The 27,579-nt window shown below is 35.9% G+C and overlaps 1 protein-coding gene across 3 annotated transcripts in view; it reads right to left on the bottom strand.

The window, feature by feature from the left end:
• Positions 1–26,120, bottom strand: part of SMC2 (structural maintenance of chromosomes 2) — a 57,967-nt gene extending 31,847 nt beyond the window's left edge. For 2 of the 3 annotated variants that reach the window (XM_074330779.1, XM_019729260.2), the window contains exons 1-16: positions 25,940–26,120; positions 24,836–25,068; positions 24,098–24,247; positions 21,990–22,112; positions 20,836–20,874; positions 17,996–18,106; positions 17,764–17,808; positions 16,162–16,395; positions 15,197–15,346; positions 8,877–9,110; positions 7,302–7,461; positions 6,691–6,808; positions 5,935–6,073; positions 5,439–5,558; positions 2,746–2,950; positions 610–745 (exon numbers count right to left, since the gene is read on the bottom strand). In XM_074330779.1, the coding sequence (XP_074186880.1) occupies positions 610–745; positions 2,746–2,950; positions 5,439–5,558; positions 5,935–6,073; positions 6,691–6,808; positions 7,302–7,461; positions 8,877–9,110; positions 15,197–15,346; positions 16,162–16,395; positions 17,764–17,808; positions 17,996–18,106; positions 20,836–20,874; positions 21,990–22,112; positions 24,098–24,247; positions 24,836–25,003 (2,132 nt within the window). In that variant the 5' untranslated portion in view covers positions 25,004–25,068; positions 25,940–26,120. The remainder of the gene's footprint in view (positions 1–609; positions 746–2,745; positions 2,951–5,438; positions 5,559–5,934; positions 6,074–6,690; positions 6,809–7,301; positions 7,462–8,876; positions 9,111–15,196; positions 15,347–16,161; positions 16,396–17,763; positions 17,809–17,995; positions 18,107–20,835; positions 20,875–21,989; positions 22,113–24,097; positions 24,248–24,835; positions 25,069–25,939) is intronic. The other variant, XM_074330780.1, reaches the window with a different exon arrangement.
• Positions 26,121–27,579: the final 1,459 nt, after the last annotated feature.

The raw sequence follows: 27,579 nt of genomic DNA, 5'->3' as shown, positions 1-27,579 counted from the left end.
CTGTATCATACACAAACAGAAGTAATGGTGAAATGTACACATATATACCCCTATCTACCCCTACACAGAAGAAACTGTAAGGAAATACTTTTAATTTTAGCAGGTACTTTCTGACATGAACTTGTTTACCGTCTCCATAGGCAACCCAGTGATCTTCAGTATCTATAGGAGTAGAGCAGCCATATGCTGCTAACATTAATGCAGACTACTGATGAATGCAATATTGTATCATTTCATTTCAAATTAAGGATTCAAGTATCCTCTGTTATCAACCTCGAGAGCATCCATGGGTTTCCCCACCAATCCCAGCAGAGTCTATCTCAACAGGGAAAGGGGACTATTTGGCTGATTTGTTTTCCTTACTTTTGTTTAATTAGCTTTCCCTAATTTCTTATATATAACAAAGACACTATTTGTATGAATAAAATGAATAAATAAATGAATAAATAATTGAAACAAATTATCAATTCACAATTTATTCAACTAAAACTAAGGATATTATGAAAAAAATCAGAAGCTGTATTTTTTTAAATAGAAATAAATTTTCTTTCATGCAAATCTTTGACCAAAAGGAAAAAAAAATACATCTTAATCCAACGTAAGTCTTACTTTTCAGCAGTGTTTTTAAGACCTGCTAGTTCTTCTTCTAGAGCCCGTAGCTCATTCTCCTTGATTCTCAGCTCATCTTGAACATCTTTGAGTTCTCGAAACTTGGTTAAAATAGAAGCTGCCTGGGATCGAGCACCTGATAGAAGCAAATTGAAACAGGCCTTGAACAGTAAGTTGCCACATATTTAGTAAACAATAAAGTTTTCTAAGAGAATCATACTTGAAATGATTCAATAGCATATGTTTATAGTATACATATGAAGCTATAGAATTCATTTTGTAATTTGGATCTTAGGATGTACATACTTCATAAGAAATATTTCTAACTAGATGTGGTGGATTATTTAATCACGGCCTCTGAGTACTGGGCCCATCTCCCCCAGGCCCATTTTCCTCCCCACTAACATTGGGCTTAGCCATGTAACTTGTTTTGACCAACGAAATGGGAAACATGCCTCTTCTGAAAATAAGCTTTAAGAGGCTGCACATAACTCACCATTTCCTCCCTTGCCCATTTTTCCTTCAGCCTAGCTGCCAGAATGAGAAGAGCACGGAATAGAGACAACAGACCTATAGTTAATATAGCATAATTATGGAATAAACTTGCTGTAAGCCACTAAGATTTGGGGGCTGTCTGTTACCACATCATAACCTTATCTGAGATCTGATATAGCAGAGTAGATTGGTTTCACTTTACAAGAAACTATAATTATCTGGCAGTAGGTGTTGTATTTCTCGATCCCAGAAAACTACAGGTTTGATGGGAGAATACAAAGGTCGATTAGCAGTGCTATTATGAACCCTCTGTTAATATGATACAGGATTATTTATTTGCCAGTCCTTAAGTATGAACTTCAAGAACATGCAAATCGATGATTTCTATTGACATCTAAAGTTCCTTTTGTTTTAGCTAAGTAAAAATATTTGGTCTATCTTCCAGTTGCAGATATACTAGTCATCTTATTGTGTACTGGGGAACTTGCTACTTAATTATGGAATTTGTTTTGTTGACTATTGTCTTCTTGGCCTAGAAAGAAATTAAACCACGTGATATATTAAGAGGAGTTATACAGCCTCTTGGTTTGGTTAAAAGCACAAACTCTGAAATTAGACTACCTGAATTCAAATTCTGAGTTCTGCCACTTACCAGCAAGTTATTTAAGGACTCTGTACTTTACTGTCTACAACTGTAGTTTGGAGATGACAGTAATATGCCTACCTCATAGTTGCTGTAAGGATTAAATGAGTTAATTTTTTAAAGGCCTTAGAATAGGGCTCTTTAGAATGATAGAAATGTTCTATATCTGCATTCTATATCTGCATTGTCCAGTTATCCATTAACCACTGGGATTTCTGAGCCCTTGAAATGTGACTAGTGCAACCAAGGGAATTATTTTAAATTTTATTTAATCTTAATTATTTAAATAAAATGTAAAAAGCCACATGTCGCTAATGGCTATTGTTTTGGACAGCACAATCTTACTACAATGCCGGGTACACACAGTACGTATTACAATTGCAAAAACCGCAATTACTTTTGCACCACCCTAGTACTATTCAGTTTGTCATTACATGATCACTTGACATACATCTTCTAGAAACTCAGTGTGGTAAATATTAGAACAAGAAGAATATGATCATTATCTAAGAATTCCTTTCTTAAAGCATTAAAGCACCACTGCGGGCAGACTGAACTTTTTGTTTTACTTTTGATAGGAACAATGGCATATACACAAATTAGAAGTTAACATGTTTCCTCAAGGAAAGTGGGTAGTTAAGCTAAAAATGTACTGAATAAGAAAACCTCATTTCCCAGTGACTACAATATCCTGATAGGGCAAAAAGCAAGAGAAAATAAGCCAGCAGGAATAGACTTACTTGAGATGAATTAAAAAAAGGCTATAGGACTGATTCCTAGACTAAGAGTTACTTGAGGACTATGACATTGTACTCTCTCAATGTTACTAAGTACCTGTCACATAAAAGGTATTCAAAAGAAAACCCAATCCCTAGATTAGAAGCAAAGCTCTTCATTAAGTCATTCCAACCCCACTATTTCCTGTTAAAGAAAAAAAAAGCCCCACCCTATTTACCACATAACAGAGAAATGTGAGGACAAAATGATAGAAAACCTACCTCCACTCAATGTCCCGTGAGGATCAAATACCTCACCTCCTAGAGTCACAGTTCTAGTCATTATCCTTTTATCAAAGGCCACTTTTTTGGCATTATCCATATTGTTACAAATAAACGTTGTTCCAAAGACAAATTCCATTGCTTTCTGAAGTTCTGGTTTGTATTCAACCAGGGAAAGAGCCACATGAACATTGTTAGGGCCAACCTGTGGGAAAACAACAGATGTATCATAATATACACTACTTTCCTTTCAAAAATTATTTTACAAAATATTGAGAATTGCTATAATAGAAATTTAGGTAATATTTACCTAGCACTATAATTCCTTTTGAACTTTCTAAAATGCTATGGACAACTCCACAGAGTTTTAGAAAAAAAACAATTTCAAGTTTAAATACTGAAAGATTTCTTACTAAGTAAAATAGTTAGCTAAAGTACCAGGCATCATGAGTTTCTATCAAGCAGGAGTGACTACCAACTTTCTCCAAACTGGACTATTTGGACATACTTTGTTAATTACAGTACAGCAATTGCTGGATCAATACTATCATATAAAATGTTTGTTTCAATTATTAGGAAGTTGGTTGTTCCATAGTGAATACTCTTTCATTCAAATTAAACATGACAGGACAGCCACCTGCCAGTTACAGAAATAAAACACAACTAATAATAGAGTAAAAAAGTAATTTAAAAAAATCCCTTAGTCCTTTCTTTTAATCTGTCTTTTCTCAATCTCTGTTGATAGTCTATCTCTGCCCATCTTTTTAGAGCAACTAAGCATCCTTTACGAAGCTTAGAATTAAAGTCAAAATGAAGGCAGCTCTATTTCACATGTTCAGCATTGTCTCCTGACACAGCAGCTATCATTAAATGGGTCTGACTAAGGGATCTGGGTGAAGTATTTTTACTGATACTTGAAATCCCAATTTACTTCTAACACTAGGACTGAAATAACTTCTAAAGCCTTCAAAGTAAGTACTAACCAAAACTACCACCTTTCAGTTACCGTTTGCTCATCTTCCATCTCCTGATAGTATACAGATCAATACAACTATATTCTGAAATAATTTTCATTGAAGCCTTCTCATTTCAACAAGTATACCGAATATCCATTTATTATCTTAATTACAAATGCATTGCTAGGTTTCATGGAACTGTCTTTTCAATTCATGCACTTGAAATGCCCGCTCAATAACAAACTAATATTGCTGCTGGAATGTTATGTTTAACTTCAGGTTTTAATTCAATATTATACAACCATAATAGCCTTTTGAATGAATTTCCTTGTACTCATCTGTTCTTTCCATAGCAGCCATACCACTTTAGATCCGCCTGAGCAGCTGACTGGATATCTTAGTCACCTACTTTATATGTTCGCAGGTTGGAAGGCAATCTAGAAGAACTCTAAACAGAGAAGCATTTCTACAAGTCTGATGGATACCTTCCATTATGGTTCCTGCTGTGGGAAGTTGAAGTGTGCCTGGCATGAAAAAAACTGAAGAATTCTGGTATTTATAAACTCTATAATTCTAATTATTCAGAAATTAGAAATTTAATACAGTCAAGTGCCAACTTAATGACAGGGATATGATCTGAGAAGTGTATTGTTAGGTAATTTTTGTCAGGTGAACATCTTAGGGTGCATTTGCACAAATGTAGGTGGTACAGTCTACTACACACCTAAGCTAGATGGTACAACCTATTGATCTGTAGGGGAGGAAAAATAATTTTCCCTGTTTCCCTTCTGCGTTCTTGGCTTAGACAACCCTGGAATAAAAGATTAATAAGAGAAAAACCAAAGTTTAATAACCTGTATACATGTGAGAACTGAGTAACTCCTCAAAATGGCTGAACCCATCACCTTAAATATCATCTTCAGTGAAAGACAAAGAAGACGTTGGGGATGAGGGAAGTCAGTTATAGCAGGTTACCACAAAAAGTACAGTAAGCAATGGTAAGGTTGCTTTGCAGATTTAAGTCCTTGTCTTCTACAGATATAAGCATTTCTAAAGATAAGGTCAGCCCCCTCTTCCTGACATAGAGAGAGATTACCTTACAAAGAGATTTCCATTACAAATGTAAATGTCTTTTACAAAGGATTACTTCTAGGTTTGCAGAGCTTCTCCCAAGTCTGCAGTTTCTTAAAATTAACCAACCTAAAATAATTCTTATGCCAAATAGATATAGTATTTTAGGATGACAAGTTCTGTTTCCTTACAGCTTCTAGGCTACAAACCTGTACAGCATTTTACTGTATGGAATACTGTAGGCAACTGTAACACAATGGTATTTGTGCAATATGTCATACGATGCTGTTACTAAGGCTAGGACTTCACTCGGCTGTAAGAATTTTTTAGCTCCATTATAATCTTATAGGACCAAGGCCTTATATAGGGTCCTTTGTTAACCAAAATGTCTTTATGGGGTGAGTGATTGTATTACCATTTGTTAGTCATATGACTTGACCTAATGTTTAAAGAGATTCTAATACTAAAACGTTGACATATCACAGACAGTTTTAGCCTTCCAACATTTCTATTCTATTTCCATCCAATTTCACAAACACCAGCTCTACTTTTTTGCATCTTAAGTTTTTTAAAGCATGGTAACAATGAAATTTTACAGTTCTGCATATAATTATGTCCTCTAAAAAAAAAGTTAAGATGCAGCTAAAACATGTAAATAAGACTTACAAGATTCTGAGCAACCCTCAGAGTTTCTGGAGCAATACATGTGGCTGAAATTTTATTGAGTGGGATTATAGTATATCGCCGCTTCAGTTCCCCCTTTTCTAGTAGCTTTTTTCCAGTAACCTAAAACATTGTGCATTTGAAATAAAAAAATACATATTAGTAATGACAGACAACATTCAAATGGAAAGAGTACACATTATGATTAGGAATCCATAATCAAATAAATGTTTAGTGCCTAGTATCCTGAATAATCAAAGTCTAAGACTGATAATATGCACTCTGGATTCCTAAGTGCATATGAGACTTCCCCTGGAATACAGCTAATCAAATATAATCAATAATATAGTAAACAAATCATTAACAGAATAGTTTTATCCTGTAAAGATAAGCAAACTTATGAGAAGCTTAAAACATCAAGAAACTACCCAATTCTAGCAGCACGTAACTTTTCAGGCTGAACAGTAATCATAAATTGCCTTTATTAAAATCAACTTACCTCTGTGTCTACTACAACATTGTAGAGTCGTTCTCCAGCCACCAATTCTAAAGCTGTGGTTGCAGAAGTATCTTTCACACTAATTAAAGAAGCTACAAGTCCTTTCACACAATTTCTATTCCAGTTCTTCTCTGGATCCCTGAAATGGAAAAGTTGACAGAACTTAATCTTAGACAAGAAATACAAAAAGTTGTTTGTATGTTACTATTCAAGAGCTCTGACAACACAGTAAATTGAAAGCTGAATCGTGTAGTTTTAACAAATCAAAAATTTTAAAATGCCCAGATGACTAGCTAGCAATTGTTTGTAAATCAATCAAAAGATCTTTCAGTATATATATTATTTTCAGTGCAACAAAAATAACTTTGACTTTCTTATCTTTGTAATACATGTACTGCATAAGTATTCCATGAAAAACACCATGTAATAAAACAAATTGTAAAATGTTAACGTAGATATTTAACATTAATGATAGAATAACTTTAAAGAAACTCTGGACTGAAATTAAGAACAAAATGAGGGGAACTGAAGATTAGTGGAGTGAGCAGCCAGTAAATTTCACAAGAATTCCCCCTGCCCACATTTGAAACACTTCAATAAACATTTAAGGAAAAAAATAGTATTTAAGGTAAGGCAGTTTACAGTAATTGTCACATGAAAATCTTAATGTCCATGAAACACTCAGATTGCCTTCTAGCTTAAATTATATATATCTTGGTTACTACCATGTTAAAATTCAAGATTTAAATCTCCTACCTATAGGCAAATTGAAGGTTGGGAAACCTGGCCAAGAGAGCTTCATATGTTTCTTTCAATCTACTGATATCACGAGATAGCTGCCTTCGCCTTTCCAAAAGGCTTTCCTCCTTGTTTTCTGAGAAGTAAATCATAAGTAAATTGAACCAAGTTTTAAAAATTGAAATATTCTGTTTTAAGGAAAATATCGTAACCTCTATTTCCAAAGCATTTCTAGAATCAAAACACAAATTTCTGATAAGTATTAAATAAAAAGCATACTTAACATTCAAATCTCTACCAAGTGTCAAATAGACATTACTTCCAACAAATAATACGAATTCATTCTAAGAAACAACAGATGACTTAAATGCCTACTAACGTAGAAATATACACATAAAATCTTTCAGTTTTCATGTGGCACTTCAAAGTGACTGAAGCAGTAAATTCTCAGTAGTAAGTTTTTAAAAATTCAAAGCACTATTTTATACTTAGATATATACCAAACATTTCTTACACTAATACCCCTTAGTAGGGTAAACAATTTTTTTACTTGCTATTTCCTTTATTTAAGTTAGTTTCTATCAACAATCACTACTTCCTGATGATTTAATATGTCTTTAAAGACAGACCTTCATAATTTAGCTTTTTCATTTCGGCTTCAAGTTTTTGTTTAAGTTTCTTCACGGCCTCTAAAGATTCTTGATCCTTCCTGTAGCCACTATCCATGTTCTTAACTTCAGCTTGTTTAGTCTTTAATTCTTGTTGGGCATGTTTCAATTTCATCTGAGCCTATAATAGAAAAATGTAACAGACTATATGCAGCAGACAGTGCTAGTGATTAAATGCCAGATTCAGATCAGTTTGAGAGAAATCAGCCTTGAAAATGTAACTGTTTGGTCACTTGGGTTAATATCTCAACAGATCAATCATTTCCCAATATTTTCTCCTCAAAAGCTACTCAAGAGTATAAACTAATATATGCTTAACATAGATCATTAAATAATTTGTAATTTAAGTCCATTTATAAAATTTAACATTAGTGAGTTCAAAAATTATATCAAAGAATAGTCATTAGCTGGTGAAATTAAAAACGATAGAAAACTACAAAACCCAACTCCAGTTCTCTTCCTTTCCACTTAGGTTGTATTTGTGTATATTTGGGCGTGTTGTCTAACAGTAGAGAAGCTGTATTAAGCAATGAAAAACAACATATCTGAAAGGGAAGCTAAATTGACAGAAATGTAAATGATAGGAGTCTGATATTTAAATGCTAGCTTATATAATTGAGCATTATTCCTTAAAACTATGAACTAGTATTCTAAGATCTACTCGTATGTGGGTGTATCCTCCCTCTAAAACATAATAATGGTGGACTTTCCACAATACAACATAAGGGTTACAGAAAACCTGAGAGGACTTCAAAGTTTTTTTGCTATTCGTTTCTTATAACCCTTTTTCTGACCATCATCTTTGAATGAAAAAGCTGCAAAGATGTATTAATAATAGAAAAACTTGAACGGGATTAATACACAAACACACACTTTTTAAAGATGACTCTTCCATTTAGAAAAGACTAAAAGAATGTGTGTGTATATACATTTTTTCTTTCTGACACCAAAACTCTAGCATTCACAGAACTTTAAGTTGCACAACTATCTAAACAAATTTGAAAACCATGACAGTAAATTAACAAACCTTTGAAGATAATGAAAATCTGAGTAAGGAAACCAAAGACTGGAATGGGGGTAAATGGGAGGTAGAGATACTTCCAAAAAGTATGTTGTAAAAGATTCAGGAACAAAGTTTTAAGAACTAGGTGTGGTAAGCATGGAAATGAAGAGGACGTTTTTGTCTTCCTGTTAAAGCTTAGGACTTCAACTGTATGCCAAAAAATCAGCAAAAGAATAAAAAAATTGACTAATGTCAAAATATCCCATACATTGCTATAAACAGAATAAAGCATTTATTGCACTTACAAGTTCAATTAACCTATAAAGATAATTTGTTTTCAAGCATCGTAAACTATTATCATCAATATTTATCAATCAATGTATTTGAATTTCATTGTACAGAGTGGCAGAATACAATGAACAAGATCCTTGTTGATTTATTTTAAAAATTTTAAAGCAATTGCCAAAGCATAAACATCAAGCAGCTTCTCAAAAAAAGAAAGCAATCACATACTGCTTAATGTCTACATTTACCTGTTTGGCTTCTGTCTGAGCTTTACTTATGTCATTTTTACAGGCCATCATTTGACCAGCAAGAGTTGCTTCTGCTCCATCTTCATTACTGGACAGGCCGGCAGAAACGGCATTGAAATGCTGCTGTGCAGCTGCCAAAGCTTCGGCATCTTTATGACTTGCTTCCTGAAGGGTGTTCAGCCCATCTGCTATCTTTTTAACCTCTTTTTCCTTTGCTGCTATAGTTTTAGAATCCTTTAGGAAGTAAGAGTTTCAGATTGGAGATTAAATTGTATGAAAACATCCATTTTCTTATATACACATAGACTCATGTCATCAAATTTTATAGCAATTTGAAGTGGGTATGGTAATAAGGAAAATAATTTAATCACGATAATTTTATTCCCATTTTGAAATTTGCTGTCTCAGTTTTTAAGACAAACGTGGCTCTTAACCTACTACAAATACTTTCATATGTAATAGTCGAACCTGTGAGATATAAACATCTTTGCAAATTTAAACAAACCACTTGAAGAAACTAAGAGTCTATTTTTAAATCTAAAAAATTGAAATAGCCATCCTATACCATGCTTAAAAGTAGAGATTTTAGAATTAAGAGCATGTATATGGAAATATTTTTATAAACTGTTAAGGGCCATAAAATTTAAGTAATTAAATAATTGTGGGGATAGCATGACTTAACATCTTTGAAGTTACATTAATCAGCTATCTAGCACTGTGTAAGCTACCAGCACAACAAACAAACAACCTAGCTATATTGTTTACATAAACATGTCTTAAAAGGGTATGCACACACTCGCTCACAACCTCACTCACCTTGAGCTTCGGCGCAGAGGCAGCAGCTCGAAACGCACCAGGGACTTACAGGGAGAAACTAAACTAAACTAGCTTCAGGGCGAGGGCTGGAAGGACAGGGGTCCTGACAGCTCTCTCTGAAATGCACGTGCTGGCAGTTGCCACTGTTCCTTTGTTGAGGACTCTCCCCATCAAGTTGTCCCAATGCAGGTGGGTGCCAATTCTGAGCTCTTCATTTTCCCTTCCCTTCCCAGGGAATTCCCTGGTGATTCCCTGAGAACCCACCCCACCCAACTCGCCTGCCTAGCAGACCCTATTCCAGTGTCTCCTCAATATAAGCAACCCACCTAGACTTGTGCTGTGGACTTTCCTAAAATCTCTCAAAGGTCCACAAACCTCAAAGAAGCCTCACTGTGCCCTGTACATCTTGTTTAGTTACCCCAACCCTTGCAGAATCAGTGACAGGTTTCAACTTGCATTGTAACTCCCATCAGGTAGCCCCAAGCCTGGTATAAGCAGCAGCTAGTCTTGGCTGGGAACACAGCTTCAACTAAACCACAAACCTGGCACCAATGGCAGTTGGCCTCAGCTCACATCGTGGTGCCCACCAAAGGTTCCTAAACCAGATACTAGTGGAAGCCAGCCGAAGTTCACAGAATAGCCTCTCTTAAGTGCCCACAAACTCAGCATAAATAGCAACCAACCGCAGATCACTCTGCAGATCCTACCAAATGGCCCCAAGACAGGCACAAGCACCGCCTGACCTTGACCAGCATGGGAGCCAGTCCTAAAAGACTCCAGAACCAGAACACCTGATGGCTGGCTTCAGACCACACCAGAGCACCACCCAACCAGCTCCACAAACAACACACCTGAAGGGCAGACTCAGCTGGCATTAGAGCCCTGCTAAAGTGACTTCTGCTCTGTGGCTCAGCTCCTGTACAACAGCTCGTCTGCTGTAATCATGGCCAGCCCTCACAGACTATCAGCCTGAGGGTCAATCCCACCCACTGACATGCCAATAGCAATCAAGGCTGAACTACAATAGAAAGGCACAACAACCACACAAAGGATACCCCTGCAGTACCCAGCTCAGGTGACCAGCCACTGTATCCCATAGGACACCCAATACATAGGGCCACTCTGCCAAGATTGGGAGACATAGCAGATTTACCTACACTAATATGCAAAAACACAGGGAGGCAGCCAAAAGAAGGAGACAAAGAAACATGTCCCAACTGACACCACAAAAATACAAAGGATTATAAGAAAATACTACAAACAATTACATGTCAGCAAATCAGACACCCTGTAAGTAATGGATAAATTCCTAGAATCATAATCTTTCAGGTTTAAATCTGGAAGAAACAGAAGTTCTGAACAGACTGATAACTACTAACAGAATAGAATCAGTAATTAAAAACTTGCAAAAGTCCTGGACCAGATGGTTTCACAGGTAAATTTTCCCAAACATTCAAAGAATACTACCTATCCTTCACAAACTATTTCAAAAAACTGAGGAGGGAAGGCTTCCAAACTCATTTTATGAGACCAGTATTACTGATAACCAAAACCAGACAAAGATACTACCAAAGAAAAAAAGAAAATCATAGGCCAATATCCTGGATGAATACAGATGCAAAAATCCACAACAAAATATCAGTAAACTCAAGTCAGCAATACATTAAAAAGATTATATACCACGATTAAGTGGGATTTATTCCTGGATGCTGGATGCAGGATGTTTCAATGTCCACACATCAATTAACAAGATACACCACACAAACAAAATGAAGGATAAAAATCATGCAATCATATCAATAGATGCAGCAAAAGCATGTCACATAATCCAATATCCATTTATGATAAAAACTCACAGAAAAGTGGGGATACAGAGAATATACCTCAACATAATTAAGGCCACATATATGACAAACCCACAGCTAACATGGTGAAAAGCTGAAAGCTTTTCTTCTAAGATCAGGAACCAGACAAGAGTGCTTCGTCTCACCACTTTGTTGAATAAAAGTATTGGAAGTCCTAGCCAGAGCATTCAGTCAAGAAAAAGAAATAAAACACATCAAAACTGGAAAGAAATAAAACTGTTATTATTTGCAGATGACATACTATAGAAAACTCTAAAGATTCCACCAAAAAACAATTAGAACAGATAATGAATTCAGTAAAATAGCAGGATACAAAATTAGTCTTCAGAATATTGGTTGCATTTTATACACCAATAACGAACTATCAGAAAGAGAAATTAAGAACACAATCCCATTTACAACTGCATCAAAAACAAAACAAAACAAAAAGCTAGGAATTAATTTAACCAAGGAGATAAAAGAGCGGTACTTAGAAAACTATGACACACTGAAGAAAGAAACAGAAGATACAAATAAATGGAAAGATATACTGTGCTCATGGATAGAAAGAATTAACATTGTTAAAAATGTCCGTACTACCCAAAGCAATCTACAGATTCAATGCAATTGCTATAAAAATACTGATAGCATTTTTCACAGAACTAGAACAAATAATCTTAAAATTTATGTGGAACCACAAAAGACAACGAATAGCCAAAGCAATCTTGAGAAAGAATAACAAAGGTGGAGGTATCTACACTCCAGAGGGTGCCAAAAAAATGTATGCACATTTTAAGAAAGAAAAACTATTAAAATTGTAATACTCAATATATACCAGTAACAAAAGATGAATAAAACTCACGTTTGACTTCTGCAATTACAAGAAGTGCTCAAAGTAGTGACCATCATCATCCAGACATTTTTATTACGGCAAACTACCACTTGAGCAACAATGACCCAAGTGTCCACTTTTATACATTCTTTTGGAGCAAAAATTAATGTAAGACCCGGTCTTATTTTACTATAAGACATTTTACTATAAGACTTATTTTACTATAAGACCGGGTCTTACATTAATTTTTGCTCCAAAAGACACATTAGAACTGATTGTCTGGCTAGGTCTTATTTTTGGGGAAACAGGGTACTACAAGGATAGTAATCAAAACATCATGGTACTGGTATACAAAGAGATGCATAGAGCAATGAAACAGAACTGAGAGCCCAGAAAGAAATCCATTCGTATACGGTCAACTCATTTATGACAGATGAGGCAAGAATTTGCAATAGGGTAAAGACAGTCTCTTCTATAAATGGTGTTGGGAAAATTGAACAGATAAATGCGAAAACAAAGAAATTAGATTACTTTCTTACACCATATACATGAATAAACTCAAAATGGATTAAAGACAAATGTAAGACCCAAAACTATAAAACTCCTAGAAGAAAACATCAGCAACAAACTCTGATATTGCTCTTAGTAGTATTTTTTTTGGATGTCTCCTTGGGCATGGGAAATAAAAAAATAAATAAACAAATGGAACTATATCAAACAAAAGGTTTTGCACAGTGAAGGAAAACAACAGAACAAAAGGACAACTTACTGAATGGGAGAAGATGTTCGCCAATGATACATCCAAAAAGGATCAACATCCAAAAAACATAAAGAACTCACACAACTTAACAGAAGAAAAAACAAACAATCCAATTAAAACATGGGCAGAGGACCTGAATAGACATTTCTCCAAAGAGAACATACAGATGTCTACTATATATGAAAAGATGCTCAACATCGCTAATCATCAGGGAAATGCAAATTAAAACCACAATGAGTTATCACCTCATATCTGTCAGAATGACTATCATCAATAAATCAAAAACAAGTGTTGGCGAGGACGTGGAGAAAAGGGAACCCTTATGCAGTTTTGGCAGGACTGTAAACTGGTGCATCACTATAGAAAAAACAGTATGGAGGTTTCAAAATGTTAAAAATACAACTACCATATGACCCAGCAATTTGACTTCTGGGTATTTATAAAAAAAAAAAAACCCAAAACACTAATTTGAAAAGATACTCACTCCTATGTTCACTGCAGCATTATTTACGATAGCCAAGATATGGAAGCAACCTAAATGTCCATTGATAGATGAACAAATAAGAGGTGGTACATACATATAATGGAGTACTATTCAGGTATAAAAAAGAACAAAATTTTGCCATGTGCGACAATATGGATGGACCTAGAAGATATTATGCTAAGTGAAATAAGTCAGAGAAGACAAATACCATATGATTTCACTTACATATAGAATCTGAAAAACAACACAAATGAAACAAAACAAACTTATACAGAGAACAAATTCATGGTTGTCAGAGGGGTTTGGGATTGGTGAAAAAGGTGAAGGGATTAAGTAGCACAAACTGGCAGTCATAAAAAAATAGTGACAGTGATGTAAACTACAGCAAAGGGAATAATCTATAATATTTTAGTAACTACCTATGGTGTCAGATGGGTTCTAGACTTATCGGGGTGAACACTTTGTAAGTTATATAAATGTATAATGACTATGCTATACACCTGAAACTAATACACCGTTTCCCTGAAAATAAGACCTAGATGGACAATCGGCTCTAATGCGTCTTTTGGAGCAAAAATTAATTTTACTATAACATAAGACCCAGTCTTATTTTACTGTAATATAAGACCAGGTCTTCGGATATAATGGAATATAATACTGCATATCATATCATACAATACCGGAAATAGTATAATATAATACCGGATACAATGTAATGTAATATAATATAATATAATATAATATAATATAATATAATATACCGGGTCATAATATAATATAATACTGGGTCTTTTATAAGATCTTATATTATATAAGACCGGGTCTTATATTAATTTTTGCTTCAAAATACGCATTAGAACTGATTATCCAGCTAGGTCTTATTTTTGGGGAAACCCGGTAACATTGTATGTCAACTGTAATTAAAAATTAAACAAACAAACAAACAAGATTAGTCCTATTAAAGCAAAAAAAGTTAAACTTCTGCTCAATCAACTCCAGTGGCTTCCCATGTCACTTGGAATAAAGGTCAACATCCTTCACTGTCTTATAAAAGCACATGTGACCCTAGATTCCATTACTTTTCTGCTTTCCTACTACTTAGTTTACTGCTAACCAATCACACTGATGTCTTTGCTTTTCCAAAACTCTTGGCACTGAGGCAATTCCTGTTCTCTTGCCTGGACCATCTTCCCTCACAGCCTCCCAATTTATCTACATGGTTCTTTGACCTTCTTTAGATCTTTAATGAAATATCACCCTCTCAATGAAAGCTTCAATGGCTACCTGATTTAAAGGACCAAAACGCTCCCCTCTCTCCTATACTCACCTTCTCCCCTGCTTTATTTTTTTCTCCACGTCAGTTACCATCGTATAACCTGCTATACATTTCATTTATTTTTTTTCCTTTATCATTTCCCTCATTGGACTGAAGACCCACAAGGCATTTTGTCCATTTGTCATTTTGTCCTTCACTATATACACAGCTCAAACAACTATACTTGGTCCATAGCAGACACTCAATAAATATGAATAGAAAAGGATAAATGTATTACTAGTGAAATGAAATTAGGTTTATTTGCTTACCTCAATCATATTTTTTTCCAGTTCTTTGCGTTTGTTCTCTTCACTTGTCAGATTTTTCTTCTTGAGATCAAAGGCACTTTGAGATTTAGTATTAACTCGCTGAGCTTCTGTAAGAGCATCTTCTAAAGATCGGAGTATCCCTCCAGTTTCCTATAATCAAATGTACTCAATTCAATCAACACACTTAAATTTGTTCATTGTCATTTTCTTGTATAATTTCTATATGAATTATTTTATTTTTGTAAGATACTTTGTCATACTTTAAGATTAACAAATCAAGGGCCGGCCCGGTGGCTCAGGCAGTTAGAGCTCCGTGCTCCTAACTCCGAAGGCTGCCGGTTCGATTCCCACATGGGCCAGTGGGCTCTCAACCACATTGCCAGTATTGAACACGGCACCTTGAGCTGAGCTGTCTCCTGGATGGCTCAGTTGTTGGTTGGAGCGTGGGCTCTCAACCACACAGTTGCCAGTTCAATTCCTCGAGTCCCGCAAGGGATGGTGCGCAGCGCCCCCTGCAACTAAAATTGAACATGGCACCTTGAGCTGAGCTGCCGCTGAGCTCCCGGATGGCTCAGTTGGTTGCAGCGTGTCCTCTCAACCACAAGGTTGCCGGTTCGACTCCTGCAAGGGATGGTGGGCTATGCTCCCTGCAACTAGCAACGGCAACTGGACCTGGAGCTGAGCTGCGCCCTCCACAACTAAGACTAAAAGAACAACAACTTGAAGCTGAACAGAACCCTCCACAACTGAGATTGAAAGGACAACAACTTGACTTGGAAAAAAGTCCTGGAAGTACACCCTGTTCCCCAATAAAGTCCTGTTCCCCTTCCCCAATAAAATCTTTAAAAAAAAAAAAAAAAAGTAAATCAATATGTAAAACAATGCACACTGACCCCTTGTTATTGTATACAATGTAATATTTTTCTTCACAGAGGATATTATCTATTCTAATACATATGTCTGACCTTATCTTTTCTTTTTTCCAACTCTTCTATTTCATGGGTAAGTACTTTTATTTTTTTATCATTCTCAGACAACTCCTCTTGAAGCTTCACAATTTTATCCTGCATTTCTTTGAATTCCTCAGCTGAGCGTTCTTTTGTATCTTCAGCAAGCAAAAACTGATAAGCAATATATAAACGACTCAAGTGTTCTATTTCCCTCATAACTTTTTGGTATTCCAAGTAGGAAGATCTTTCCTGAAAGAGAAATCACCAACAAAGCATATCTCAAAATTCATATTTTTAAACAAGTTTGGAAAGAATCAAATGACAGCAACATGCATAAAATTTCCCATTACATATAGATTTTGTCTTGGACTAAGTGATCATGGATTATAAATTTTAGACAACTTCAAATAACATCAGAACTCTGGCTTTTTAGATAGCATTATACTATCTCTACTGAATCATATGTGGCTGTTCCTTCTAATATATATTATAATCAGGCAGTTGGGATTAACACAGAAATGTGGATATAAGTTCTTAGACTGGGGGTAGTAAGAAGTCTATAAATGCAACCTATGCAAACACCCATGATACACTACTAAATGTATTTTGTAACAGTCATCCCTCTGTATCCGTGGGGTATTGGTTCCAGAGCTGCCTGTGGATACCAAAGTCTGCAGATGCTCAAGCGCCTTATATAAAAAGGCATAGTACAAAGTATATATTACAAACTGCCTACCCAACAACCACTCATGTATCTATTTATGAGCATTTACTCACACATTACTAAACCTGATTCCTATAAAGACTCGCTGGGCTAGACACAGTAACAATGAGAATTCCCAATTAGCAGATAAAGAAACAAATTCAGAGTAGTTTAATGACCTGTTCATGTTGTCAGACTTAGAATTTGGCAAATTAATGTATGAAACCTAGATTTAAACTCATGATCTACTATTTACTAAATCATGCATACAAAGGGGGCACCTTCAAGATGACATTTTTTCAGGTTTCCCAACACTTCTGCTATTGTATGGATTCAGAAGATGGCTTTGACAAGTATCAAATTTTAATAAGAACTTAATAAATTCCTAAATGTATAACTTTAAAAACAATGTGCTATTAATGCATTCTTTCACTGAAATATTATAACAGAAGCTGCAAAGATTATCACGAAAACCTAATTATCTGTTTTAATACCTTTCACTTACCAATTGCTTTAACAGCAGTAATTGTAGTGATAGCTCCTAGTATCGTAGAAGTAGTCACTCTACCAGCAAGGGTTACTAAGAGTGCTGCATCTTTAAGAAATGTTCTGTTTAATTCTAATCATCCAAAAAAATCTAGACTTACTTCTCTTCCATAAAGTATTAAAATCTGGCATATTATTATCTGAGATTATTAAGAGGAATTTCCAAAATCATTATGACTTAATAGATATGAAATACATGTCCTTTACGAGCAGAAGCCTGAGTATGGGGTACCGACTAACTCTTTATCTCATCCCAGATAATAATTCCTAGGAAGTGGTACACATTTCATCCCTATATGTATGATCATGGATACATCACCAATTGTGAGAGGCATCCTAGCAGCTGTCCTCACATATACAGTATATACCTCTTTTAATTTTTGAATGGTTGGAGTAATCTCTTCTTCAAGTATCTGGAAAACAAAGGAAAATCAAATTTTTCAGTATGTAAACTACTACTGAAAAATTTAAAAAGTAGCATGGAAGACTATGGAAAACTGAACTGTGGGGTGGGGATTTCCCTCTTTATAGCAGAGAAACTTTAAATGCAAAATTACTCTCCTCTAAAAATGTCTTATATAAATTTGGTAATTTAATTACCGTCTTAATTTCTTTCAGCTTAGCCTCCTTTTTTTCTATAGTTTTCTGGGCAGCTATTTTTTTGTATTCATACATCCTGGTTCCAGCTGCTTCTTCTATCATGGATAAAATCTAGAAAGACAATTGCATTAATGTTTTAAGAATCCAAGACAATGAGTCTCATTGGAATTTACATTAAGTATATCATTTAAAGCCTTGATCTCACTAAGCAACTGACCCAAATAATGGCCCAAATGGAACATAAAAGTACACAAAAATACATGTATTAGCCATAACCATAACATTCAAGAAACATTTCTGCCCTCACTCCAATTCTAACATGAAACTTTGTTATACTAAGGTTCCAGAACACATTTCTTTTAAAATTGAAGCCAGCAATTCCTTATTCCTCTTCTCCTTCAAACATTAAGTCTAAAAGAAGTAAAGGCTAACACCATTCACTTTCATTTTAGAAGTTTCTACTTAAAATTGTCCCAAGTAAGATGTTAGTCATTCTGTGCCTACAAGGATGAAGCATGGCATAATATCTGCAACTCAACTACAGCACATGCTTCAATAACTTGAGCAAAAACTTAATTTTCTCTGTGCCTCAGTTTCTTCATTGACAGAGCACTGATAATATCTCACAGTATTGTTGAGAATTAAAATAATTCATGTCAAAGGCACTTTAAAAAAGGCAAATATTAATCAATTTTAATTTTATAAGAAGGGCAATTTTGCCAGCAACTCCTTTTCAGAAGCCTCTATTCATCATCAATCCCTATCTCAAGAGGATTATTTCTCTGAAAACCACTTTGATTTCTATTTATTTGACAGGTTTAAATAAGTATGCCCAACATTCTAACTAGACCGATATTATCAATTATCCATCTTATTAGCTCTTCTCAATGGAAAGGAATAACTAAAAAGCCTAAGTTCTCTGCAAAAGATTCATTCTTTCATATCAACTCTTCTCGAGGGGGCTCCAAGAGAAAATTAAGACTCAATGCCCTAAGAAATCCATTGTATGTAATGAATTAATTTCATTCAAATCTTTTTCTATAAGGGTTTAACTAACAAGAAACACTGGTTGAGAAAGGCTGCTTTATACAATCATAATTTCCTTTAATATGGGGCACATAAAACTTCTAATGGAAAACACAGGCAATAAGCTCCTTGACATCCATCATGATGTTTTTTTGATTTGACACTAAAAGCAAACACAACAAAAGCAAAAAATCAACAAGTGGAACTACATCAAATTAAAAAATCTTCTGCAGAGCAAAGGAAACCATCAAAACAATGAAAAGACAATCCTACAGAATGGGAGAAAATATCTGTAAACCATAAAGAACTCAATAGAAAAAAACAAAGAATCCAATTAAAAAAATGTGCAAAGAATGGGAGCAGACATTTTCCTACAGAAGACATACAGATGGCCAACAGGTACTTTTCATGTGAAAAGGTGCTCAACATCACTAGTCATCAGGAAAATGCAAACCATAACCACAAGCAGATATCTCACACCTGCTAGACTGGCTATTATCAAAAAGACAATAAATAGCAAGTACTGGCCCAGATGTGGAGAAAAGGAAACCCTCGTGCACTGTTGGTTGGGAATGTAAATTGGTGCAGCCCCTAGTTTGGAGGTTCCTCAAAATAATAAAAACAGAACTACCATATAATCCAGCAATTCCATTTCTGGATATTTATCCAAAGGAAACAGACACAAACTTGAAAAAATATCCGCAGCCCCATGTTCACTGCATTATTTACAATAGCCAAGATATGTGAACAACCTAAGTGTCCACTGATGGATAAATACATAATGAAAATGTGGTATACATGCAAATCTCATTTCACTGCGCGTTGCTGTATTGCACTTCACAGATGTTGTGTGTTTTATAAAATGAAGGCAAGACCTTCCACAGGCAAAAAAATTATGATTCAGTTTATTGTGGTGGTCTGGAACCAAACCCGCAATATCTCTGAGGTATGTCTATGTATATATACAAAAGAATATAATTCAGCCATAAAAAAAGAAGGAAGTCCTGCCATTTGCGACAACATGGATGGACCTTGAGGGCATTATACTAAACAAAATAAGTCAGACAGTGAAAGACAAATATCGTGTAATCTCACTTACATTTTTTCTCAAAAAGAAAACAAAACCAGACTCATAAAGAGAACAGACTAGTGGTTGCCAGAAGAGGGGGTTTGGAGGTAGGTGAAATCTGTAGTCAAAAGGTATAAACTTCCAGTTATAAAATGAAATAAATAAGTCATGCGAATGTAATGTATAGTATAGCGACTATAGTTAATACTGTATTTTACATTTGAAAATTGTTGAGAGTAAATATTAAAAGTTCTTAATCACGAGAAAAAAAATTTTTGAACTGTGTGGTGATGTTAACTAGATTTATTGTGATTATTTTACAATATTCGTATATACATATACTGAATTATTTTGTACACCTGAAACTATGTCAATTATATTTAAATTAAAAAAAATAATTAAAAAAATCTGCTTAACAATGTCCTATGCTTTTTCTTATATATTCTCATTTAATCCTCAGAACAGACCTGAAGCTAGCATTACTGACTCCAATTTATGGATGATAAAATTAACGCGCAGAAGGGTTATGTTACAAAACTAAAAATAAAAAATATTGGGTACAATGTCAAATATTAAAAAAAAAAACAAAACAAACAAAACCCCTCTTTCTTTACTAATCATTCTTAGATAAATGTTTCCAAGAATTTCAATAAGGAAGCAATTATGTTAAAAAAAATTGGTTACTTAGAAGATTGAAACAGTATCTATTATTACTATTTCTACTGAAGCTAAGTAGTACGCTTACCTCTGGAGGTTTCATATTCAATACTTTTGTGATTCGGCCCTGAAAATAAATGACAAACTTACTATAATGATAACAAATTACAGGAAGGGTAACCAAAAGACATACATGTTTATCTACACTGAAGCTATTGTATCCTAATATACCAATCTTTTGGTAGTTGTTTCTTCTATCTACATGAAAAGATGTTTCTTTTATTTGAGACTGAAAGCATCTCATAATTCTAGAATTTTGCTCTTCGCTTTCTTACTTATCAGTGATACAAATAACAAGTTACTAAATACTACAACGCTAACTCAGACCATATTTCTCTACTAGTTAATACTAATGATGTAGAAGCATCCAATTCTAAAACAGATAGGTGTTATCAGTACATTTTAGCATAATTATTAAACATTTCTTGACCTTTTTTTTTTATATTCCTCCAAGATCATTTCTAGAAATAAACTGCATACTTCCCGGCCTCAAACAGAATAGTAAAATGTCTTCTTTCAAGGCAAGAAAATCATCAAATTCATTACCAAAAAAGGCAAATAAATCCCCTCAAAAAACTGCTACTCAACTCGCAGAAAATCATATTACTGAACATTTAGTTTCATTTGAAGCATAAATTTCCAGCTTTGAGGCTGTGATGGAGGGAAAATTATTTTATTTTGGTCCCATCAGGATCCTGCCAATGTCCTTGCTGTGACTTTCTCAAAGTACAGCTGGATGGGTCAAGTGAGATAATGTAAGGGAAAGATAACATTAGCCATTGTTATTTTTCATTTGAATAAGTTTTTAAAGAAGAAAATTATTTAAAATTTGTTTGAAATAATGCAATACTTCAATCGAATACTTTAAAAGAATATACTACGAAAATACTTAAAAAAAATTTTTTTACACTGAGTACATATTGTTTTTCTAGTAACAAAGTAAAAGTCAAGGAAAATTACTTCTCGATGTTCTTCAAAATGCAAATGTATACAACATGTTAGAATACATCAGTACAAATAACTTAACCCACATTTAACAGGTGCCCAAACACCAACATAATAGCATACAAAAACATGGAAAATCCAAAAAGAAGCCCTTCACCTACTATAACTTAAAAAATAAATGATGTCAAAAAGATGTCACCATTACCAAACAGATACAAGAATCACAAACAAAATTACCTGCATGATGAGAAAGTGAGGGTTGTTAACATTAAGGCCAACAGAACAAAACAGGTCCTGTACTCTGGTATTGTTTGCATTTACTCCATTAATTAAATATTTATTTCTGCCACCAATAACCACCTAAAAAAGGAAGTATTTTAAAAGATATAAATAAATACACATATCTTGAGCTAAGGTAATAAATTCCCAAATACATTATCTTAACGTTTGTTCTGTTCAACTAACAGTAAACCCAATCCTGAGTAAACAAACAGTGGAGGAAGTGTGACATGGTCAAAAAGGATACAAGATTCAGTCAGGACAATTGGCTTCCAATTTAAAAACTTTTACTAACTAGTTATGTAACTTTGCACAGTCTCTTAAGGTCCCTGCATTGGGACTGAGTCTCTAAGGTCACGTCTAGCTTTGTTTCCAAGTATGTGCAAAACTATTTTCTATCCCTGATCACCTTCTTTCTGCAATTTTCCCACTCAGGTTAACCCCTTTTTCTCCACCTTTCCATTCCCAAAAAACAGAAATCAGATACTAAAAACTAAAGACCAGCAGTTCGATATCAGTCCTTGACAAGATTCTAAAAGGGATTAAGACACGAGTTGTGAATACTTGAACAAGTAATCACAGAGCTTCATTAAGGGCAACTTATATCAGACACCAGCTTGCTTACACGCTACTATATAGCACTTGCATTGTCACTTACTGAGTATGACTCTTACTCATATTTTGAGGTCATTAAAACCAAGATCTGTTTCTCATCCTTCTTTCTGTCTGTATTTTCCAGTGCATTCAAGAATGCCCAGTATACATCAAGCACTTAATATTGAATAAATGTTAATTCATTTCTTTTCCAGACATGATTATCAGACTAATAAATCATATATTAATATATTTGAACAGACTTAATATACCCATAAGTAATTTGACAAAGTCTTTGTAACAAAATTTTGGTGGATACAGGCATATGGACCACATGAGGACAGAGATTTTTAGGTAGATTAGTAGCAGACTTATGGAAAATTCCTAAAGGGTGATTATTTGAAGGATGCTCAATGACACAGAACCTAGTCAATGTTTGCTTGCTTTGTTTTTTACCAGAGGCTTTTATTAAAATAGAGAGGGAAATCTGTAAGTTACATATGCTAAGATGGGGAGTAAATGGGAGTTAGAATTTTTAAAAATAAAACTTAGACAAACTGAAAACATTGTCTGACTATAAGAAAAAAGATTTTAAGGGACAAATGCATTAGTTTCAAAAAACCTGCTTATGTACAGAAATGGCAGTAACTTGGCTAATAGCACACATGAAAAGAATTAGTGAGATTTTAAGTAAGTCAGATACAAATTCATAAGGTATTGTGAACTCTCCAGTATCATATTGAGAAAACAGAAGTAGAGTACCTAAAGTGAAAGAAATGACAATTTTGCTTAATCCTTACTTAACTAGACCAATTCTGGTATGGAATTTGAAGTGCCATACATTAAAAAATAATAATAGTAATGAAAAAATAAACAAACAAAGAACTGGAGTAAATCATATTCAATGTGATCAGACAAGGGAAGGAACTAGAAACAATTAAACATCAATTGAAAGACCTAGACAGATGTGGCCTAGAATATTTAGTCTTACAGAATGCTTACATATTGAAATACGGAATAAATCAGATTTGCTTTTGGTGCTCTCAAGAGAACAAGGATTAATGTGTAAAACTTGATGACAGCACTTTGGCTCAGTTTATAGGAAAAATTTTCTAATTAGACATGTCCAAAAGCAGAAGGAGTTACCTAAGAAGATAGCAAGAACCCAAGTACCGTTAAGTGTTCCAGCGTACAAGATTCACATATAGTTCAAGATTTAAGCATAGTTGAGTTCTTATGCTAACAGATGATTTTTTAGGTCCCTTTCAATCCTCTTAGTAAAGGGTAAAATTTGCATGATCAAAATTTTAACATAAGAAAGATATTCTTAAGGAATCTAGTCAGTATTTAATGCATCAATTTTGCTCATAAACTTTCTCCAGCAAAGTAATAGCACAAAAAAAAAAAAAAAAAAAAATCATCCATGCAAGTTCTTAGGTATCCAAATATTCAAATATTTAGTAGCCACTCACCTGCCTTGTTACTGTAATTTCATCATGGGCCTCAAATCCTAAAGGACTTTGTTTTTTGTCAGAATTGTCAAAGGTGATTGAGACTGAGGCTTTGGTAATACCGGCCTGCCCATTTTTGTAAACTAAATCTTGTAAATTAGAAGCCCGAACCTAAAAGAAAAGTTTATCAGTTACAAAACCCTATATTGCACAAAATGGCACTAGGAAGGTTTCCTGCTGTTGGAAAGCCACCCATGTAGTATCATCCATCAAGTCCCCAAGGAGAGGCAGTTGCATTCACAGGCAAGGAAAATGGGCAACCTGAAATGAATGCCTTTTTCCAGAGGACTTTCTCAACCATGAATTGAATTGTTTTCTATTCGTTTCTTAATAAAAGTTCATTTAAAAGATTTAAGGGTAGACAGTATCTAAGAATTTCATTATTCATCCATTCCCATTAGTAGATCCTGAAAAGGCATTATAATGGGGGGAGGGTACAGACTCTGGAATGAGACTGCCTTAAAGTAAGAATGCCTGAGTTTGAGTGTTGCTCCAAATGTGATAAGAAGATGAACCTTAGGCAACCCATTTAAGTTTCTATTTTCTCACCTTAATAATACCTATATTTAAAAGACTGCAGTGAGGTATAATTTACATAAAGTAAAAAATGTAAATATTGGCAAGTTTCCGACTTCACTAAGAATTCCCTTTAGGTTCCCCAAACTTAAATTCCCGTCCATCAGGAAGTTTACACCTTACCTGAGACAGGTTGGAGATGCCCAGCAAAAAGCAGATGGAGTCCAATATGTTGGATTTCCCACTGCCATTTAAACCAGTGATAGCATTGAAGAGGGGGTCAAAACCATTGACTTCAGTCCTTTGAGCATAGGACTTGAATCCTTCAAGAATAATTGACTTAATATGCATTTTCACTATTGACTTGGACAGGTAAACCTTTGTTTGTTAGGAATCAAACAGGCCACAAAACAGTTCTGTACAAAACAGAAATAATAAAACATAAGTGTAATGTAAACCTGGAATCATAGAGAATTTAAGAGACTAAAACATAAGAACGACAGCTCAACAAAAATAAAACAGCTACTTGCCATGCCAAGCTACTTTCTCTGATGTAAAGATTATCTTTCTCCAACTTAAAAACATACAAGAGTGAGTGATATCTGGGAGTTAATTAACCCATTAATTCAACTACTTTACCAGCTTAACTTCCGCCGTTATAATACTCCAGCTAACGGTCTACTTTTTATTTCACATGCTAGTCCCTTTGCCCATAATGTCCTTCTCCCGGATACCGGCATGGCTCACTCTCCTTTACTACACTCATGTCGTTGCCCAAACGTCACGTTAACTGCAATCCTTCCTGACTTCCCTATATAAAGAGCACCTCTACCCACTCCCTTACTCTGCTTTCTATTTTCCTTCGTTGAACTTAAAGCTGACACTAAACAGTCTTTATCGTCTATGCAACCTATCGTAAATTAAGTTCCTTAAAGATCTTCGCCTACGTCCACCGCTGTATGCTCAACTAGTGCCTGAGTTGAGGGCGTGCGGGGGTTTGGGGGAGATTAGGGTGGTGTCAGTAACTATTTAATAAACACACGAATACCATTCTCCAGCCTCTTGCTTTCACTCAGGCTGTTCCTTCGCCTCACCAGGCCTTACTGTCAACATTTCCTCGCCCTCCGAGGCTGCATAGGAACTAGCCATTCTGCCAGGAACCCTTTAGGACTAATTTTAGTATGAATTCCTTCCCTTCTTGCTACTATCCCCTCCCCGACCCCGTCTCCCTGCCCCCATCTCCCGCCAGGAATGCCAGGCTAGGCCCAACCAGCCGCGCGCACGCACCCGCCTCACCGCTGTGTCCGGCCACCTAGGCTTGAGGTCCCCCAAAAGCTCTTCTTAGTTACAAGGGCGGAGAACGGGCCACCTTGCCCGGCGTCGGGCACTATGGAGCAAACCCCACCATTGCAGCTACAACATTCGCTCTCCGCTCTGCATAAGGCCGGAAATATTTATACCTTTGAATTTCGGCGCGAGCGAAGGACCCCACCTCCACTGCCTAGTTCATTGGCTGCTGCCTAGGAGATGCCTGACTTACAGGGTTCCATTTTTCCCTCCCATCGAACAATGAAAGTGGCAGGGAGATAGGACAAAGGGTCACGACAATGGCAGCTTCGGGGATGCGAGGGCTCGGTCCTGAGGACTAAAGGGGCCGGCGGCATATTTTGAGATCCGCATCCGGCACACGTCGGACAGCCCGGCACCTCAGCCTCGGGTCCTCGCGCTTCGCCGGCCTCCCTCCGCCTCAGGTCTCATCACGCTGCGGGCCGCGTCCTGGAGTCCCCGCCTTCTCGCGGGCCTGGCGGGCCTCCGTGGTGTGTTTTGCTGTCGTCTCCGAGTGACGGCGGCAGGGAGGCCGGAAGCTTCAGCATCTCCCTGGGTTGGCTTAGATTCCTCAGAAATGGAATCTGAACCTTTGTGGGGTTAAGGGAGCGCCGGCCTTCTGAGGACTCTGGCTCCCCTCTCGCCGGCTTCGACTCCTGGCGGGCCGTGTCATCTCAAGTGTCCCCGTCGGGGTCGGACGGGGACACTGGCTGCCAAGTGCTGTGCGGACCAGAGGAGAAATTGTGTGGGGCGGGTGGTAGGTGCTGGACAAATCAGGCGTTCCTCTCCTTATACCGAAAAGATGTATAATCCTCAGCAATGGCAGAACTAACATTTGAGCGAGTTTTGGAGGGAACACCTTACGACAGCTACTATTTCCTGAGTGCTGTGTGCCAGTGTGGGTTTCAAGGGCTTTTAAAAATCCTCGTAGCAACACTTTGAAATCCGCAATACTGTTCTTATTTTACACATGAGCAAACTGAGTCACAAAGGTTAGGCAACTTATTGCAAGTAGTAAGTTGAGAAGCTGGGATTTGTTCCAGAGTGCGTACTCTTAAATATTTTATAGTCCTCTTCAAGTACGGAATCCAGTGCTAATAACAGATCCCGTGTATTAGTGTGCGTTGCTCTTTCCACGTTCATATTATTGAGTTAAGAGCTTAGCCTCAAAGGGCACTGTGGTGCTAACCTAGGTTAGGTATAGAAGGATGGTGCTGGCAGTATGTATGATATTTTAGGCCGCGTTCAAGGTTCCGTTCTTGGCCCCGGAATAGGTTTGCGGTATTGGACACCAGTCCTACACTACCGAGAACGGGCCAATGTTCTGACATTCTTTCTCTACCTGAGAGACTAAATTATGTGGGGGTTTTTGTTTGTGTAAGAATCCGTTTATTTACTCTCATACCTCATCCCTATCCCCTCCCGTAATGTCAGTCATCACAGGCCTAACATCCATTCAGTTAAGCAGTTATTTTTGTCTGCCTTGATTCCTGCATCCCCTACACGCCACAGCTGTTCACTCGTATTGATTCTGTTTAATTTTAATATAATACATTTATTTTTAGCCATGTCCCCTTCATCACTGGATAAAGAATTTTAAT

Source organism: Rhinolophus sinicus, linkage group LG04 (genome assembly GCF_036562045.2).
Source record: "Rhinolophus sinicus isolate RSC01 linkage group LG04, ASM3656204v1, whole genome shotgun sequence".
In the NCBI taxonomy this organism is placed as follows: domain Eukaryota; kingdom Metazoa; phylum Chordata; class Mammalia; order Chiroptera; family Rhinolophidae; genus Rhinolophus; species Rhinolophus sinicus.
The sequence above is the reverse complement of the archived record's forward strand: the minus strand, read 5'-3'. Positions and strand labels throughout refer to the sequence as shown.